We start from the raw sequence: 20,953 nt of genomic DNA, 5'->3' as shown, positions 1-20,953 counted from the left end.
TATCTGAAAGACAGGTTTGTGTGTGTGTGTGTGTGTTGTGTGTGTGTGTGTGTGTGTGTGTGTGTGTGTGTGTGTGTGTGTGTGTGTGTGTGTGTGTGTGTGTGTGTGTGTGTGTGTGTGTGTGTGTGTGTGTGTGTAGATGTCAGTCATCCTTCTCTAGGGTACCAGGGAGAGAGTTTATCAGTGGTTTGACTACATTAGGCTGGAGCTCACAGACAGAGACGGAGGCAGGCAGACAGGCAGACAAGCAGGCATACTGCAAACAGACCCCTCTGGCCCTCCTGTCAGCAGTTCACATGTGCATGGCTACATCAGTAACATCTGTATCCCTCCTCTTCCATCCCCCAACCCAAAGCTCCAGTCTTTAGCCCACTAAGTGAGCTGGCTGACATCTCCGATGAGGGGAGCTGTACATCATCGATGTGTTTTGTTACAGATACAGACTTTGTTTGTGTGTGTGTCCCAAATGGCACCCTATTCCCTATATCGTGCACTACTTTTGACCAAAGTGGTACACTTTATAGGGAATAGGGTGCCATTTGGGTGGCTAAAACAGGGGGTTCCCCCCAGGGGACACATCTCTCTGATCCACACTGCTTTAATGATATTAAGGTGACTYATAGCTTTTGCAAAACAATGGCTCAATACACCGGGCCATATCGAGAGGCTGCTCTTGACAGTAGAATTATTCCTCAGGATATGATAATGCCCTGTCAGCACGGCACCAGCGCACTATTCCATTATTATTGATTTGTTCTATTGATAACTCCTATGGCGACATAGATTGGTATTCCAGACGGTGCTGTTGGTTTGCTGTAAGGACCATTAGAGCCAGACTTTAAGGCTATAAACCAGAGAGCCAGGTGGCTGTGTCTGCCTGGAGATGTTGGATTGAGGAATATTCTAATTCCCGGTATTTCCGTGTGATCCGAGGTTGGCCACACCKGCCGATGCGAAGCTAGGCGGCGCCGGCGAGGTTTTTCCGTGCTGACAGCTCAGTGGCTGATATGTCAAAGCATAGTATCTTATTGAATATCACGCTCCAGAAATGTACACCTAAGTGAAAAAGGGGGGGGGTAGTGGTGTTTGTGGGTACGCGTGTGTGTGCGTTTGCACACATGTGGTTGTGGGCAATGTGGTTTTTTTCCCCATTGGGTTCCATAGTCTCTCCCTAACACAAGGTCAATGTGATCAGTCTTATCTTCATGTCCATCTATTACCTGTCCAGCACTAGGCCAGCGGGTGAATATGTTAKCCTGAGGTGGAAAACAGTCTTTCCCCTCTAGGGCCTGTATCGACTCTGCTCTCCCGTTTCTCTCTACAATACCCTCTATTCTGCTCCCCCGTTGTATCCAATCCTACGGGTTTAAATCGCTCTGTCCTCTTTACTGATCCTCTGTGGGGATGGCCCTGGTCTGGGAGTGGAGCAGAGATACAGTACCCAGATCTCATCAGAGATGTATGATGACATTAGGGCCATATGCCACACCGTTTTGGGTGAGTGGGTGGTTGTGTGTGGCATCATGGCTGCGTTTAGACAGGCAGCCCAATTCTGATATTTTTTYCACTAATTGGTCTTGATCAGATCAGCTCTTTTTGCCAATATCTATGTGCATTACATGATGTTCTTGATTGGCTAATAAAAGCCACATTCCCTACTGGAGTTCCAGTCGCACCCTGGTCTCTCAGACAGATCTGATCTCAGACAGATCTGATCTCAGASAGATCTGATCTCAGRSRGTCAGAATCCAGTCAGGTTCCAGAGTCTTAGCAGACGGTTGTCCCACTAATTATCCCCATTGGGAGCCAAGCTCAGACAATAATCTCCCGCCCCGCTGTTTACAGCAAACATAACCCTTCTGACCCAGCTCTCCACTGGCTAGAGAAAGAGCTTTTCATCTATTCTCTTCAGCTCAGCTCAAGGTGCTCGGTGGAGGATTTATCAGAGAGTGAGATGCGACTGTGAAGCCAGTATATAATATGATACTAGGTATAAGAGAGGCGTTCGTAGAGTTGTTCTCACAAGACAAATAGCATCAACAGTGTTTACATTTCCATTCATTTATCTGTGCATTTTAAACGTTCCATCAAAATTAAACCCGAAATAAAATCATGCTAAGTTGAACCTGATTTAAAGTCTCTCCTTGCTCAACTGTCAGTCAATAAACAGACAGGAGGAGGGAGGTTGGGGGAGGGGAGGGGGGGGAGGGGGGCTGGTAAACACCTGAACCTCTAATTGCCTCGTGTTTATTTGTTGACTTAATTACTCTGATCGGAGTGGAGATCATTAGTATACAGCCGCAAAGTTAACGGCAAATACAATTGGCTATTATTGTAATTAGCCCCAGTGGCGCAGTGCGTGGGAGCTGGTGTTAGGGAGAGAATGAAGTGGTAGGAGGATGACACACAYACACACACACACACACACTGGAAAGWGAAGTGCTACTKCAGGACAAGAATGCCCTTTTCCCCACAACACATACATCATAGAGAGTCAGTCCAGTGTGGAAACTTTTGGGGATGGCTGGAGTATTTCATTGTGGATGTTACACACCAAACTCCACAGGCTAAAGTGGCATTTTATCATCAGCCGTGAACAATACCCAGTCGGCAGTGTGTGTGTGCTACAGTGGGTCGCAAGTGTAAGTCTGTCGATTGAAGATTACGCCACGTGCATCAGTTTTAGCATTAGTTGTGTAACTTCGCACTTKACGCGCATGTCTTAACATTACTGTCTGTGTGTGAGTGGTTTGGCGCTATGCCAGTATGCGTGCGCCTCTCTGAGTGAATGTTTGTCTGCGTGCATTCGTCCGTGCCTGCGTGTGTATGTGTTTAACCTTGTGTGTGTATAGATTCCCTCATTGCAGTGTGTCCACACAGCGTTATATAGCGATCCTCTACATAAAAAAAMACACCATTGAACTCAATTGTTCCACAGCTTCTCGGGCCAGTTATCCCTTTTGCTGAGCTGACCCTATTAAGGCAGGGCCAGCCGTTTACCACTGCATACTAACAGTCATTTTGTCTGTGCTGCCACTGCACAGAGCCAGGGCCAAGCATGAGGCCACCTTGTCCCGGACATGCTGTTTTCGACTCTCTCTCTCTACCGCACCTGCTGTCTCTAACTCTGAATGATCGGCTATGAAAAGCCAACTGACATTTACTCCTGAGGTGSTGACCTGTTGCACCCTCTACAACCACTGTGATTATTATTATTTGACCCTGCTGGTCATCTATGAACGTTTGAACATCTTGGCCATGTTCTGTTATAATCTTCACCCGGCACAGCCAGCAGAGGACTGGCCACCCCTCAGAGCCTGGTTCCTCTCTAGGTTTYCTCCTAGGTTCCTGCCTTTCTAAGGAGTTTTTCCTAACCACCGTGCTTCTACATCTGCATTGCTTGCTGTTTGGGGGTTTTAGGCTCAGTTTCTGTATAAAGCACTTTGTGACATCAGCTGATGTWAAAAGGGCTTTATAAATAAATGTGATTGATTGATTGATTGACTGGGCAGCCAGGAAATCGTTGAGGTTAGAGGTAGTCACAGAGAGGTTATAGAGACTCCCTTCAGAGCCTGTCTGTCTCTCTCTCTCTCTCTCTGACACATACAGTATAGTACAGAACCTAGCTCTCTCTAGCATGGATGTGTGGCTGTGTTCCCTAGAGGCTCCATGTCTGGTGGTGTAGTTCAGACCAGGCGCCTAGACTGTGATTGCGTTTCTCATCTCTTTTCTCATACTCTGTACTGTATGCGATCTTACAGCTAACCCTTTTACCTCCCACTCTCATTATGTTACGCAATCTGTTMGAATATTTCTTCCTTCTTACCGGTCCGCCCATTTAGAGCTGTTGCATGAAAGATCATGGTTTCTCTTCATATTTTTTATCTTGGTATCCTGTCATCACATCACCCTCTTTGGTATTTAGACCTCTAACTCATCCCCCTCGCYCTTTCTCTCTSTTTTCCCTCTCCTCCCTCCAGACACCAAGGCCTGCCCCGCCAAGGACTTCCAGTGCCGTAACAGGAAATGCGTAGCGCCCGTCTTTGTGTGCGACGGCGACRACGACTGCGGGGACGGGAGTGACGAGGGGAAGTGTTCCACCCCCACGTGCGGCCCCCATGAGTTCCGCTGTAACGACTCGGAGTGCATCCCGAACATGTGGAGCTGCGACGGGGACCCGGACTGCGGGGACAAGTCTGATGAGTCTATGGAGCGCTGTAGTCGCCGGACGGAGCCCCAGAAACCCCGGTGCCCCGAGGGGGAGTTCCAGTGTGGCAGTGGAGAGTGTGTCCACCTCAACTGGAAATGTGACGGAGACGCAGACTGCAAGGACAAGTCTGATGAGGCTGACTGCGGTAAGTCGTCTACTGTGTCTGGGGTTGGATCACCTGGTGGTGCACACAGGATGTGGTCGTACATATAAGGCTGTGACAAACTATTTGCCCCCTTCTAATTTTCTCTATTCTTGCATATTTTTGTGCGTGTTTCGAATGTTATCAGATCGTCAACCAAAACCTACTATTAGATAAAGGGAACTGAGTGAACAAAAACCACCACATTTTTTATGTTACGCAACACCCAATGACCCTGTGTGAAAAAGTAATTGCCCCTTTGAAATGCAGTGTTTGGTTTTCGACAGACATAACGGGACCCATGTCATCCAAACAGTAGACTCAAGTTTGCCAAAAAAGCGCCTGGAAGCACCTGGATGATCGTTAAGACTCCGAGAAGAATGTTCTATGGACAAATGMGTCAAAAGTGGAACTTTTGGACGACATCGGTGCCGTTATGTCTGGCAAAAACCAAACACTGCATTCCACGGTAAGAACGTCATATAGTGATGCTTCGCTGCCTCAGGACCTGGACGTCTTGTCATCATTGAAGGAACCATGAATTCTGCTCTCTATTCTAAAGGAGAATATCAGGCCATCCGTTTGTGAGCTGAAGCTGAAGCGCAGCTGGGTCATGCAGTAAGACAATGATCCTAAACACAAGCAAGTCTACATCAGAATGGCTAAGAAGCAACACATTTAAAGGGTTGGAATGGCCTCGTCAAAGTCCAGACCTAAACCCGATTGAGATGTTGTGGCAGGACCTGAAACGAGCAGTTCATGCTCGAAAACCCACAAATGTCGCTGAGTTAAAGCAGTTCTGCACGGAAGAGTGTGACAGAATTCCTCCACAGCGATGTGAGAGACTGATGAACAACTACAGGAAACGTTTGGCTGCGGTCATTGCAGTTAAAGGTGGAACAACCAGTTGTTGAGTGTAAAGGGGGCAATTACTTTTTCACAYAGGGTCATTGGGTCTTGCATAACTTTTTTTAATTTATTCAATAAATTAAATAATTATCAACGTTTTGTGTTATTTATTTACTCAGGTTCCCTTTATCTACTATTAGGTTTTGGTTGAAGATCTGATAATATTGAGTGACAGAAATATGCAAAAACAGAGAAAATCTTAYATAGTCTATTCTATGAAAAATGTGTACTGGAGTCTTCTGTATGGGGGGGGGGGGGTTAATTAGCTTAGAAAGACTTCTATGTAAAAATCACTATATCAATGTACAATCAATAAATGTGGATGGATTTGTGAGTGAATAGGCATTTGTGTGTGTGTGTTAGCATTTTTGCCTGTGTGTGCCTGCTTGTCTGTGTGTGTATGCAGCAGGTGGACATTTAATGTCACGGATCTTGCCCTGGAGGCGAAACTGAGCGATTTCTGCTAGATGGGCCAGCTGCAAAGTCAAAATTGGCTCTATTCTAAACATTCATGAAAACTAACATTTGCTTTTGTATTACTTTGTGGCTGTGCTAGCTAGTGACCACTGCAGAGCTGCCACCAGAACAAGATTCATGAYGAGAAACGCTAACCTGCGTGTATGCATGGATGCTATGGTGTCAAAGCCCCGCTGAAACTTCTGTTATGGTGCCCGGTGATAATAAGCTCCACGCTGGAAACACCAGGGCGATCAGTTGAGTTGGTTGCCATGCAACAGTGTGATGATTGATACAGTGGAGAGCCCTTTGAGAGCGAGGGCATTCACAACCTGTCTCTCTCTCTCTCTCTCTCTCCCTGAGTAACACCCTGTTCTCAACCCCAGAGACCACTCAATAACAACACACCGATCACAAAGACAGGGATGAAATCAGAGCAGATCTACGCAGGGGGTTTCCGACTTGTACAATTATGTTGGTGTTGGAACCTGATTAAACCTACCTTAATAATCAAAATCAATAGCATTATCAAAACGTAATACGTTGTCCTATCATGGCTACTGTACGTTTAGAAGTGATACTGCCTGATCCAGAAACGATGTGTGTGCCGTACCAGTAGTGATGTGTTGACATGATCAACACATGATTAAAGGTCTTAACACCTTTAAGCAGACTCAATACAGTAGATGCAGAGATGAGATGTGTGATCCGGGAGAGGGGTTTCAGTATTACAGTATTATAGTGATGTAAATGAGAAACGGAGAATCATTCATCTCTGTAGTCTGTTCCTGCCTTCCCTTTCTTTCTCCCGGACTGCCGCTGTTCATCCCGAGATTGTATTATTATTAGCTGAGCTCAGATCCCAATCACTGGACTGATACCATCAGCACGTTGTGATACACTCGGATTACGCTGGTTATGCTGGTTTTAACATCAAGGGGGTCTTTGTTTATGTTGGAGTGTGTAGCATTGTGTGTGTGTGTGTGTGTGTGTGTGTGTGTGTGTGTGTGTGTGTGCCCCGCGTCTCGTCCTCTGGTGTAGGTTACATCTCCAAAGTGCATCCCATGAATAATTAAAGCAGCAGTTAAAGAGATGAATGGGTAAAATAAACCTTACCCTATACTACTGCTAGTACAGCACACACACACACACACACACACACACACACACACACACACAGCACAAACAACAGAACAAAGCAGGGCAGTCCTGGGTGTGTGTTTTACCCAGACAGTGAGTAAATACCTCCCAGCTTCTCATTTCCACAGCATTTCTCTGGTGCAGAGGGAAACGGGGAGAAGGGGGGAGTTGTATGTATGAGGGATTACTACTGAATTGGAATGCACTCCGTTTTGGCCCAAACCCAAGATGAAACATGCACTTTTTCACTGGGGTAATTTCATCTCTGACAGGATACCGGGTTGGGGTTGGATCTCTAGAGAGATAGAAAGTTGGATGATGCGCTGGTGAATTAACGCAATCTGTGTGTGTGTGTGTGTGTGTGTGTGTGTGTGTGTGTGTGTGTGTGCCGTGTTTCTTTTTTTCTATCTCTCTCCCGCTCCCTCTCGCTCTGTGTCTGCGTGTGTATGTGTGTGTGTGTTCTATCTTCCACAGCTCTGCTGACCTGCCGTCCAGATGAGTTCCAGTGTGGTGATGGATCCTGTATTCATGGCACCAAACAGTGTAACGGGGTCCATGACTGTCCTGACTTCAGCGATGAGGCTGGCTGTATCAACGGTGGGTTGGCCTTACTGACCATCCCCTCTTCCCCTTTGTCTTCCTCCATGCCCAGTAGTTACTCCCCTTACCTTCTCTCCTGGGTGTATAGTTRACAAATGTTCCAGTAGTCTGAAATAACTGCTAATGTTTTCTGAATTTCCTCTCATCATTTACCACAATATCTCTTACCCTTCTCTATATTGTGTTGTACACTACATGACCAAAAGTATGTGGACACCTGGTTGTCGAACATCTCATTCCAAAATCATGGGCATTAATATGAAGTTGCTATAACAGCCTCCATCCACTCTTCTGGGAAGCATTTCCACTAGATGTTGGAACATTGCAGCGGGGACTTGCTTCCATTCAGCCACAAGATCATTAGTGAGGTCGGGCACTGATGTTGGGTGATTAGGCCTGGCTCGCATTTGGCGATCCAATTCATCGCAAAGTGTTTGATGGGGTTGAGGTTAGGGCTCTGTGCAGGCCAGTCAAGTTCTTCCACACCGATCTCRACAAAGMATTTCTGTATGGACCTCGCTTTGTGCACTGGGCCTTCCCCAAACTGTTGTAGTAACCAAAAATGTGTTAAACAAATCCAAATATATTTTATATTTGAGATTMTTCAAAGTAGCACCCCTTTGCCTTGATGACAGCTTTTGAATTCTCTCAACCAGCTTCATGAGGTAGTCACCTGGAATGCACTTAAATTAATTTATTTCCTTCTTAATGTGTTTGAGCCAATCAGTTGTGTTGTGACAAGGTACACAAGATAGCCCTATTTGGTAAAAGACCAAGTCCATATTATGTCAAGAACAGCTCAAATAAGCAAAGAGAAACGACAGCCCATCATTTCTTCAATACATGAASGGCAGTCAATTTGGAAAATTTCAAGAACTTTGAAAGTTTCTTCAAGTGCAATYGCAAAAACCATCAAGCGCTATGAGGAAACTGGCTCTTACGAGGACCGCCACAGGAARGGAAGACCCAGAGTTACCTCTGCTGCAGAGGATAAGTTCATTGGAGTTACCAGCCTCAGAAATCAGCAATTGACTGCATCTCAGATTGCAKCCCAAATAAATGCTTCACAGAGTTCAAGTAACAGACACATCTCAAAATTAACTGTTCGGAGGAGACTGCTTGAATCAGGCCTTCATGGTTGAATTGCTGTAAAGAAACCACTACTAAAGGACACCAATAAGAAGAAGAGACTTGCTTAGGCCAAGAAACATAAGCAATGGACTTTAGATCGGTGGAAATCTGTCCTTTGGTCTGATGAGTCATGCAATAAAATGCAAATTAATTACTTAAAAATCATACAATGTGATTTTCTGGATTTTTGTTTTAGATTCCGTCTCTCACAGTTGAMGTGTACCTATGATAAAAATTACAGACCTCTACATGCTTTGTAAGTAGGAAAACCTGCAAAATCGGCAGTGTATCAAATACTTGTTCTCCCCACTGTATATACTGTATATATATTCACATATCTTTTTAAAATATATATATACATATTTATTATCTGCGGAGTTAGCTCCAGGTATATGTTGCAATTCTTCAGCCATTCCTGGACCTGTGACCAAAAACAAGTTACAAATGGACTGTACCAAAATAAATGATMTAATGACTGAAAATAGTGACTGAAATAGCTGAATCCACTAATGTCAATGGGTATCCAAATACTTTTGTATATATAGTGTATTTTGTATTAATACACTATCATCTTCTCTACTGCAGGTACAGAGTGCTAAGCTACCAAATTATCATTGTTACTTATTTTATAACCCCACCCCCAGGCTAATAGCAGTGTCTGGAAAGCAGATTACCTATTTTATGCTATCTGGCCCGAGGAATCAGAGTAGGGATACGCATTGGAAATCAAACACTTGTTGTAAGCTTTTGCAAGGTAATGATCCGTGTATYTTTCTACCCTCTCTCTTTCCCAGCCACTAAGTGTGATGGCCCCAGGAAGTTTATGTGCAAGAATGGAGAGTGTATCGACAGCAGCAAGGTGTGTGATGCCATCAAAGACTGCAAGGACTGGTCAGACGAACCTATGAAGGAGTGCGGTAAGACACACACGGATGCATCCACGCACGCCGGCACACACTCAACACACACACACACACACCTATTAGCATCCAGTTGACATGCAGATGGTCACTCTGGTAGTAATCGGAGCTTCATTTGATCGAGGGGGAATAAATCTGGATAATTCTCAGCTCGCTCGTTACCGTCAAAATACCAACTCTTCCCTTGAGGTTGTTCACGGCAAGGAAACATGCTCAGACTACATTACCCATAAGGCACCATATGGATTAGCGCTCCACCATAGATAATACACATGCAATTTGTTTAGGCAATATTGCTGAGCAAAATTGCTGGCAACGGAGAGGGGTATGAGACACTGGAGCAATGATGTGCAATGAGCAACATGGACTTGAATAATAGATGACATATGAAGCATTGATCTTTAAAACAGAATTTCAACATTCATTTACTCATCTCCTGTAACTCGTTTTTGCCAGATGACTGCCAGAGCTGTACTGAAATTCATCAGCTAACAAACAAGCAATCCATCKGTGTTGCCCCTGCTCTGTCCATCCWCTCAAACTGCTGCCAGTCAAGTCGATGGCAATGCAGACGTAAGGATAACTAGATTTAGCAAACTTCATTATCATAAGCTAGAAAAATGTRAATGGCATAAAGCTAGCTAGCCAGCTAGTTAAACATACAACAAATGAAATGTAAATGGCTAGCTAGCTAATTTAGCCAGTTTGTTCCATTGACTCTGCATGAGCTCCGGTTACCATGCTAACCGATTAGCATGCGCCCCCCCATGGATTTTTTTCGTCAGTTAAACATGAACACAGTGTAACGTATCATGATCATATATTGTAGTGAGGAAACATTTGACATGTGAATGGACAACATTTCACTCCAAAACGGGAGTTAATTTTCTCTCACTTCAGCTCCAAAACGGTCGTATTGATACCCCTGAGTCAAAACATGTTAGAAACAYCTTTGGCAGCGATTACAGCTTGGGGGAAAAGGTTGCAGAGGGGGGGTTACATTTTTATGTAGAAGAACTGAGAAGCTCAGTTCTGGTGACTTTTAAAAAAGACATGCTACTCCAAAATGAATGAAAATCTATTTTTCTACAATATTATTTCTAGCTCAAGATATGAGCCCAATGACATATTTGAAAATKATTTCTTCAAATATTTTTTTACTTACATCATGGGATTGTTAAATACACATTTCTGATTGGCTTGAACGGAACTCTAGAGTGTGCATTATTTCCCTATAATGCGCGGTAGAATTCATGGCTATAGTTAATTCTTACATGTTCAATGTTTGAGCTGCTTTTGAAACCAAAAGTCAAATTGAAAACATTATTGGAATTGTTTAATTTGATTTTCATAATAGCAAACTAAGACTGATGGTTTGGTTAGCTAAAACAGCAAGTCTGTTTGTCTGGTTACCAAGGCAACAACTTCCTCTCCCAGTATCTGGTGTAAAGCAGACTGAAGCAGGTTTTCCTCTAGTATTTGGCCTGTGATTCACGCCATGCAKTTTTTTTTTATCCTGAAAAAGCATATCCATAACATGATGCATRAAAATAGGGAGGCAGTTACTCAGTGATGTGTTGTGTTGGATTTGCCCCAAACATAAGGCTTAGCATTTAGGCCAAAAATGTATTCCTTTCCCATGTTTTTTTTTTTTCAGTATTACTTTAGTGCCTTGTTTGCATACGGGATACATGTTTTGGAATATTTCTATTCTGTACATTTGTATTCTTCTTTTCACCCTGTCATTTAGGTGATTATTGTGGAGTCACTACAATGTTGTTGATCCATCCTCAGTTTTCTTCCATCACAGCCATTGAGCTCTGTAGCTGTTTTAAAATCACCAATGACCTCATGGTGACATCCCTGAGCAGTTACCTTCCTGTTCTGCAGCTCAGTTCAGAAGGATTACTGAATCTTTGATGTGTCTGGGTGGTTTAATACATTATCGACAGCATAATTATTCACTTGACATACTTAAAGAGATATTAAATATCRGATGTGTTATTGTTAATCATCTACCAATCACTGCACTTTATAAGGCCTTTCATAAAGCTCCCTGGTCTTTGTAGTTTAATCTGTGCTTGAAATTCAACACTTGACCAAGGGACCTTACAGATGTTGCATGTATGGGGTACAGAGGAAGGGGTAGTCTTGAAAAAATAATTTCAACCTCTATTATTTCACACAGTGAGTCCGTGTAACTTATTATGTGATTTGTTAAAACCACGTTTTAATCATGAACTAATTCAGGCTTGCCTGAAAAAAGGGGTGAATATTTACAGATGTAGGACTTAAATTTGATCACTCTTTTGTTGCTGAGAATTCTACGCAAACTCAAGGTTTAAAACATTTTGAATTTCCACCTTAAAATGTGAGACTTGATTTGCCATAATAAAAATGTTTAAACCCCTTAATTATATTGCATTTGGAAAGTATTTCCAAAGGGGAAAGACCCCTTGACTTTTTCTTAGTTACAGCCTTATTCTAAAATTGATTAAATCTACACTCAATACCCCATAATGGCGAAGTAAAAACTAGTTTTTAGACAGTTTTGCTCATTTYTCAAGAATAAACAACTGAAATATCACATTTACATACGTATTCAGACCTTTTACTCAGTACTTTGTTGAAGCACCTTTGGCAGCGATTACAGCCTCGAGTCTTCTTGGGTATGACGCTACAAGCTTGGCACACCTGTATTTGGGGAGTTTCTCCAATTCTTCTCTGCAGATCCTCTCAAGCTCTGTCAATTTGGATGGAGGGCATTGCTGCACAGCTATTTTTAGGTCTTTCCAGAGATGTTCGATCGGGTTCAAGTCCGGGCTCTGGCTGGGCCACTTAAGGACATTCAGAGACTTGTCCCGAAGCCACTCCTGTTGGAAGGTGAACCTGAAGTCCTGAATGCTCTGGAGCAGGTTTTCATCAAGGATCTCTCGGTACTTTGCTCTGTTCATCTTTGCTTCGATGCTGACTTGTTTCGCAGTCCCTGCCGCTGAAAAACATGATGATGCTGCCACCACCAGCATGATGCTGCCACCACCATGCTTCACCGTAGGGATGGTGCCAGGTTTCCTCCAGACATGACGCTTGGCATTCAGGCCAAAGACTTCAATCTTGGTTTCATCAGACCAGAGAATCTTGTTTCTCATGGTCTGACAGTATTTAGGTGCCKTTTGGCAAACTCCAAGCAGACTGTCATGTGCCTTTTACTGTGGAGTGGCTTCCGTCTGGCCACTACCATAAAGGCCTGATTGCTGGAGTGCTGCAGAGATGATTGTCCTTCTGGAAGGTTCTCCCATCTCCACAGAGGAACTCTGCGGAGCTTTGTCAGAGTGACCATCGGGTTCTTGGTCACCTCACTGACCAAGGCCCTTCTCCCCCGATTGCTTAGTTTGGCTGGGCGGCCAGCTCTAGGAAGAGTCTTAGTGGTTCCAAACTTCTTCTATTTAAGAATGATGGAGGCCACTGTGTTCTTGGGGACCTTCAATGCTGCAGAAATGTTTTGGTACCCTTCCCCAGATCTGTGCCTCGACACAATACTGTCTCAGATCTCTACAGACAATTCCTTCAACCTCATGGCTTGGTTTTTACTCTGACATGCACTGTCAACTGTGGGACCTTATATAGGCATATATAAATCATGTCCAATCAATTGAATTTACCACAGGTAGACTCCAATCAAGTTGTAGAAACCTCTCAAGGATTATCAATGGAAACAGGATGCACCTGAGCTCAATTTCGAGTGTCATAGCAAAGGGTCTTAATACTTACGTAAATAAGGTATTTCTGTCTTTTATGCAAAAATCTCTATAAATCGGTTATCACTTTGTCATTATGGGGTATTGTGTGTAGATTGCTGAGGAATAAGGCTGTAACGTAACAAAATGTGGAAAAAGTCAAGAGGTCTAAATACTTTTCCTCATAATAATTCACATTTCCTTTTGCTGCAGGATTATTCTTCTGCTGTAGCAAACTGGCTCAAATTAAGATCCTACATCTATATGCAACATCTATATTATAGTTCTTAAATTTGTATTAAATAATACAATTAAGATCCTACATCTGTATGYAACAACTATACTGAATAAAAATATAAACATGCAACAATTTCAACATGCAACAATTCATATGAGGAAATCGGTCAATTTAAATAAATAAATTAAGCCCTAATATATGGATTTCACAACTGGGCAGGGATGCAGCAATGGGTCGACCTGGGAGGGCATAGGCCCACCCACTCGGGAGCCAGGCCCAGCCAATTAGAATGAGTTTTTCCCCACAAAAGRGCTTTATTACAGACAGAAATACTCCTCAGCACCCACCCCCTCCCCTCGGACGATCCCGCAGGTGAAGAAACCAGATGTGGAGGTCCTGGGCTGCCGTGGTTACACGTGGTCTGCAGTTGTGAGCCCGGTCGGACGTTCTGCTAAATTCTCTAAGACAACGTTATTATGGTAGAGAAATGTACAACAGCTCTGGTGGACATTCCTGCAGTCATCATGACAATTGCACTCTCCCTCAAAACTTGAGACACCTGTGGCATTGTGTTGTGTGGCCCTTTATTGTTCCCAGCACAAGGTGCACCTGTGTAATGATCATGCTGTTTAATCAGCTTCTTGATATGCCACACCTGTCAGGTGGATAGATTATCTTGATAAAGGCTCAAATACTCACTAACAGGGGTGTAAACAAATTTGTGCACCACATTTTTGAGAAATAAGCTTTCTGTGTGTATGGAACATTTCTGGGATCTTTTATTTCAGCTCATGAAACATGGGACCAACACTTTACATGTTGCGTTTATATTTTTGTTCAGTGTATATTATAGTTTTTAAATATTTATTAATTTTGACATTCCGGAGTATTTTTTCCAGATCAATGACAAAAACATCACAATTAAATGCAACAAAATGTGACAAAATCCAAGGGGGGGTGAATATTTTTGTTACCCATTGTACATAGCTCTGTGACATTAGATCTCTTTACTTTGACGTACATATTTATGTTCTGTTGGAATTGTATTACATTGATTTGTATATCGCTGAAGCTGTATATTTGCCGGTCTTGTTTTATCTTAATGTCACATTCTCTAGCTATAGTGTAAGTGGACATGTACTGTTTGTTATTCATTAACATGGAAGTTAAGATATTCATAGATGACCAGCTTGTGTTTGTACAACATCCTCCAGCCTCCCCTGTCTTCCTCTCACGCATGACTGTACCAATAATGAAGTGTCAGCTCTCAACCCCACTCTACCCGCTAGGCTTATTTTACATTTACATTTAAGTCATTTAGCAGACGCTCTTATCCAGAGCGACTTGCTTATCAGGGCTCTACGCTGAAATGTTTTACAAGGAGCACAAATAGAAATGTAGGAGCACAAATAGAAATGTAGGAGCACACAAGGAAATGTAGGAGCACACAAGGAAATGTAGGAGCACACAAAGAAATGTAGGAGCACACAAAGAAATGTAGGAGCACAATGGAAAATATTTGAGAGATTGAAGTGGTAATCCGCAGTTGGGTGTTTATTTTCTTTCCTAGGGGCATGGTGCTGCCAAATAAAAACGACACAAATCGTAGCACTGTAAAGCCCTGCTTATGGGAGGGAGGGTGACGGGGAGACAGGAAAAGAGCGAGATAAAGTGATATAAGGAATGATGGAGAGAGAAAGAGGGGGGTRAGGGAGGATGGATACTGAAARGGGAGCAGAATGAAAGAGAGGGAAGGTAAGGAGGAGGAATGGATAAAGGGATAGGAGGAGGGATGATAGAGGAAGGTAAGGAGGAGGGATAGGAGGAGGAGTAGGAGGGCTAGATAGAGGGATAGGAGGAGGGATGAATGGATAAGGGGAGGAGAAGCCGGAATGGATAGAGGGATAAGAGGAGGAAACCTGCTCCCCAAAGGAAATCAGATTAGCGAGGGGCACCTGGTGCGAAGCCATCCCCTTCTGAGCCCCAGTGCATTCTGGAACGGTTCCAGGTGTCTGATAGCAGCACATTCCCCTAGAGGCCACCTCAGACACACACACACACACACACACACAAATAGACCAATATCTTGGTTGTTTTATTTATGTTTGACTCCTCTTCCTCTATTTCTCCCTTCATCCCTCTCTTTCTAGGTGTGAATGAGTGCGCAGACAACAATGGAGGCTGCTCTCACATCTGCAGAGACCGAAGGATCGGCTATGAGTGTGACTGTCCCGCTGGATACAAACTAATGGACAAGAAGACCTGTGGAGGTAGATTCCCATACAATATGTCCCTCTCAGCCAAGCCTTACCAATGATTGCGCTCTCTGAAAATTGCTCCCTCAATCTCCCACACATTTCCTTCTCTTCTCGTACTCTCTCTTTCCAGACGGTAGCTACTTAGAGTAAATGTCCCAGATATCTCTCTATCCTGCTGTCCATCCTGTCTTAGTAGAGACAGTGTGTCCAGTGTAATTGATGTTCTTCTGATATCCCTCCTCAGACATAGACGAGTGTGAGAACCCTGACGCCTGCGGCCAGATCTGCGTCAACTACAAAGGAGACTACAAGTGTGAATGTTACGAGGGCTATGAGATGGACCCCAGCACCAAATCCTGCAAGGCCGTGGGTGAGTGAGACAACCCATAATGTCCCCGGCAACCACTGAAGAGACATGGACACACACACACACACACACACACACACACACACACAACCCAGCAACATCACCGTCTGTTCTCAGCCCGTCCAATATGAAAGGACTTTCTTTGTATGCAGGGCGGTCGGAAAAGGCAAATATTTGCCTTTGCCTCTCTGGGCGGTAATTAAAAGAGAACCATTCCCTCCATGTCTCTCCCTTGCTATGGGGGACCTGTCAGGGCACTGTAGGACACAGCCAGGCATTGTCCCTCACCGTGCCCCACGGTAAACACGCTAGCCTGGCCATGAATAGAAATCAATGCCCTGGTCTTAACTTTGGGCCCTCTCTCAGACTCAGACTGTAGAGAAACACATGGTTTGTGATTAGCATCATCATTCTTAGGTTGGATCATTACATGGTAATGAGGGGGCTTAAGCGGGAACTGGCTCGGCTTTGCTCTAAGTGGCGTGGAAAAGGCCATTGATTACCTTCCATCCGAGAACGCACGTCTTTATTACTGTTAGAGTGAGCATATACACGCTCTCAGAAAGCTCTGTCCGTTTATTATTAGAGCGGAAGGGAGGGGGACAGTGTGTCTCTGWGTGTGTGTGTGTATGTGTGTMTTATTATAATAGTTCCTTGTAGGGCTGTGACGGTAATTGAATAACCGTGTAACTGACGGTTATGGATGAAGGCCGCCGTGAAAATGAAACAACCGCGAGAACCGTTTAAATAGGCACACATTCATTTTGGGAGAAACATTTTTTGGGATTAACGTTATTGACGTAGATCAACTTGATCTAATAGCAGGAGGTGTTTACTAATGGTCATAAGCGATTGTTTCGTTAAACTTAGTCTGTCTATTGAGCGTTCTACATCTCCTCTTTCCAACTCTCGTTTGATGCTCCAGCTGCTAAACCGTYTGATGCGTGGGGTTGTAGAAGCGCTAGCCTATAGGCTATGGCACTTCAGGGGGGAGAAAATAGTTTGAAGTGTGGACTTTCTTGTATACAATGCTCGTTTTCATTGCTTGCTAGTAGATACATCAATTGGTATTCTTTTGAAAAAAGGTTGGATGTGTCTGACTATTCATTAATTATTCAAATGAGTTTCTTCTGACTCTGAGGCCTATAATGAGCTAATGTTGTCTCCAACCAGGCATGGTATAATTTGATACAGACTCTACTCTTTWTTTATAGACTAATCAACAGTGAAAAAATGGCTATGGACATGTTGCGTGTATTTGTTTCTATTTTAACGATTGTCAATTTCATTATCCTACTATCGCATAGCTGTCTCACTCCTCTTCGTACTGTACTTTCCTTATCAATTCATCGAACCTACTTTCGGAAAGCCTACGGTGGCCTAGKTTTTTTTTATACGTATTAAGGAAAATATAAATATTTGCTCTTTTCTCTGACATACTTTGGTGGCTTTGATTGACAGGTCATTTTACGGGTTGTGAGTTTGCTGATTCTCTCTATAGGGCTATTCAGAAAGTTTCCTAAAGTAGCATGTCTGGACATCTCTTTAATGAGAATCAAACGCTCCTGTCAAGATTTCATCTGATTAAAGGCCTATTGTCAGTAGCTTATGCTACATTATTTTTCTCATTACGGCGCCCTCTCGCCATCGAGTGACCGCAGTAGCAGGGTTTGTGACGTTACGCGAATATCTCGGGGAAAAGTGGGAGAAAACCCATCGGACTTGTATGAATGGATTTTTGCGTCGAAATAGGATCAGTATTTAATATTTTCATATGTGGAAAAGGCAACAGACAAAGACAAGGTAGGCATATACATTTTTAGATTGACATTTTAGTCATTTAGCAGATGCTCTTTTCCAGAGCGACTTACAATTAACGTTAGTGCACAATTAGGTTGTAGGGTTTTTCTGCGAAGCCTGAAGGCAGGGAGGGGAAGTTCCTCTTGCTGCTCCGTAGCCAAGTACCATGGTCTTGTAGTGGATGAGAGCTTCGACTGGAAGCCAGTGTAGTGTGCAGGGGAGCGGGGTGACATGGGAGAATTTGGGAAGGTTGAATACCAGGTGGGCTGCATATATCTTTATTTTGACTCAATGCGACAGAGCCTCTCCAACCTGGGATTTCTTCATTTGTAGATTTAATATTTATAAGTGATAACCTGAATAAGAATAATGAAATGCCATGATAATAACAAAGTGTAATGGCTTGTTTCAAATAKTTTTTTTTAAAGAAGCATATTCATGTAAACAAGTGAACAAACAGAAACCCCTTTTCACATTGGGCCTTATAGGYCTAAGACAACAGTAACATACATTTAAATCAAATGGAAACATCAAAAATGATATGAAATATAAATGACAAAGAAAAGAAAAGGAAAAACAACCAACAAAGTGTGATTCAAAAGTGAAATTGCACGTGTTTCTTTTGAGTCAATACGAAAATGTGACAATCCTCTCCAATTGTGTACTAGACTAAATTTTAGAGGTAGTAACTTGAATAATAATAATGAAATGCTACTGATAATAACAAAGTGTAGTGGTAATAGTGAAGTTTCGGAGAAAAACCTGCCGCCCACATACACTCGTGCTTCTACACCTGCATTGCTTGCTGTTTGGGGTTTTAGGCCGGGTTTCTGTACAGCACTTTGAGATATCAGCTGATGTAAGAAGGGCTTTATAAGTAGATTTGATTTGACTCGCACACCCACACATCAACAGACGCGCAACCTCGTGCGTTCTCAGCGATGCACACACTCACACCAATTTACAGATAACACACGCTCACATTCCACTGTGTTAGGTTTATTACATTTACAGGAGCTGACAGCTGAAGTGACGATGTCGTTAAAGCACATCACACTGAGCCGGAAACTTCAGGATTTATTTGTGTTCTGGCCTGAAGGCACAAAGCCGTGTTCAGGGAACTCCATACCATTATTACCCTTCATCCAAACACAGATTCAAGGACATTGGCCCATTATTACAGYTTTTTATTCAAACACTTTGAACTTTTTTTTTACTGCTCACTGGAAATGCCTGAATATAGTCTTAACTTAGAAGGCCCTTGGAGGCTAGATAGAGAAAGCATTATAAGAATACTTATTTGACTTACTTTCTGAAGTGTTTTGCCAGTTTTAATCTTAGCTTACCACACATATTGATTTAGACAAAAGTATCCCATATGGCTCTTTAGTTACTATGAACAGTGTGTTAGCTAATTAAAACTACGACTCCCAGGTTGGTGTCATGTTAGGTTCACATGTTTCGTTCATTGTTATGAGCTGAACAGCTCTCTCCAGTTCTCCTACAAGTACAGTTCGGCAAGTTGATTCCCACAAGTCATCTCACCACAGTAGTTTAATTGTATTGTTATTTTGTTTACCCTGGGTGCAGTATTACTCACTAACAGTTAATGACTAACTGATTGGCTCTCACTGTTTCCTTTGTGCATTCGTGCATTTGTGTGTGCCTGTGTCTGCAATTGTACTGCGGCATTCTCTACATCGCAAACCCGTCTGTTTTACAGCCCAATCCACATCATGCAAACAGTTAAATCTATACTAACTCTATTTTCATAAACACTGAGGTGTGCAGTTTTTCCTTCATAATCAGATGATCGCTCCTGGAGAGGGAGGAGGGAGAGAAATAACTACTTTTGGAAATAAACTCTTCCTGTATAATCCATTAGATCCATGTCAGACTAGCACTTTAGAGAGCACTGTTTGTGATTGAGTCCATCCAGTCCTGGTGTCTGTGTCTGCTCTATAGCCTCTGTTCTAGTCTCATTATGACAGACTGGGGCTGAGCTGAGCAGAGGTACAGCCATACGAGACAGAGCTGGATGACATTGCTGCTTGTCTTAACAGATGCTCGGAAGGACACTGCACTGTTATATATTTAAATGGAGGGAGGACGGGAGGGAGGGAGCATAGTGAGAGAGAGGAAAGAGACTAAAAGTAAGGGAGAGAGTAATAAGAGGGACTGAGGAGAAAAATACAGAGACGCAGAGAGATGGGCAAGGCAGAGGGAAAGAGTAGGATCAGAGAGAAKAGGACAAAAAGAGGGATATAGAAGAGGAAGAGAGGGAAAACGAGAAACAGGAAAGCAACAGCCATATGGACAGGTCAGAGGGAGAAGATGCAATGCCTGGATGACTCCCTACTGTTTAACCAGCCGTCCCGTCCCCCCGTCCCCGTCCCCCCTCACTCTCTCTCTCAATTCAATTCAATGGGCTTTATTGGCATGGGGAAAATACTTTTGCATTGCCAAAGCAAGTGAAATAGATAATAAACAAAAGTGAAATAAACAATACAAAATAAACAGTAAACGTTACACTCACAAAAGTTCCAACGGAATAGAGACATTTAAAATGTCATATTATGGCTATGTACAGTGTTGTAACGATGTGCAAATAGTTAAAGTACAAAAAGGGGAAAATACTCTCTCGCTCTCTCTCTCTCTCCTCTCGTTAGCTAATGTTAAGTTTTCTGGTTAGCCAGTTCAAATAATTTTAGATTGTCCGTTCTTAAATTCAGAGCATTTCGCTCTCTGAGCGTTCATAGCGCACAATGCCACTGGCTGAGGAGTAGGATTGATCCGAGCGTTCAACGGCAGCCAAGCACCCAAACTAACTGGCTAACGTTGTCTAGCTTGCTAGCTACTTCCAGACACAAATGAGAGAACACCTCACTCTGACCATTTAACTCGCCCTAGCAGAGCTGGTTAGACTGTTTTCATGTTAACCAGAGAATTGGTGACTGTAACTGTGCCGCTGTAAACAATTTAATACCGTTTTTTTTCTTGCCGACGTTTACTGACATCGGCCATATTCAACGGGTGTTGAGCGTT

General features: G+C 43.2%; 1 protein-coding gene across 4 annotated transcripts in view; it reads left to right on the top strand.

Annotated features, from left to right (window-relative positions):
• Positions 1-20,953, top strand: part of LOC111971375 (low-density lipoprotein receptor-related protein 8-like) — a 285,885-nt gene that overhangs the window by 214,051 nt on the left and 50,881 nt on the right. For all 4 annotated transcript variants that reach the window (XM_023998127.2, XM_023998126.2, XM_023998125.2 and 1 more), the window contains exons 5-9: positions 3,981-4,355; positions 7,332-7,454; positions 9,383-9,505; positions 15,634-15,753; positions 15,986-16,111. In XM_023998127.2, the coding sequence (XP_023853895.1) occupies positions 3,981-4,355; positions 7,332-7,454; positions 9,383-9,505; positions 15,634-15,753; positions 15,986-16,111 (867 nt within the window). The remainder of the gene's footprint in view (positions 1-3,980; positions 4,356-7,331; positions 7,455-9,382; positions 9,506-15,633; positions 15,754-15,985; positions 16,112-20,953) is intronic.

This window comes from Salvelinus sp. IW2-2015, linkage group LG13 (assembly GCF_002910315.2).
Source record: "Salvelinus sp. IW2-2015 linkage group LG13, ASM291031v2, whole genome shotgun sequence".
Lineage (NCBI taxonomy): Eukaryota > Metazoa > Chordata > Actinopteri > Salmoniformes > Salmonidae > Salvelinus > Salvelinus sp. IW2-2015.
Note: the sequence above shows the minus strand (reverse complement) of the source record. Positions and strands in the feature narration are given on the sequence as shown.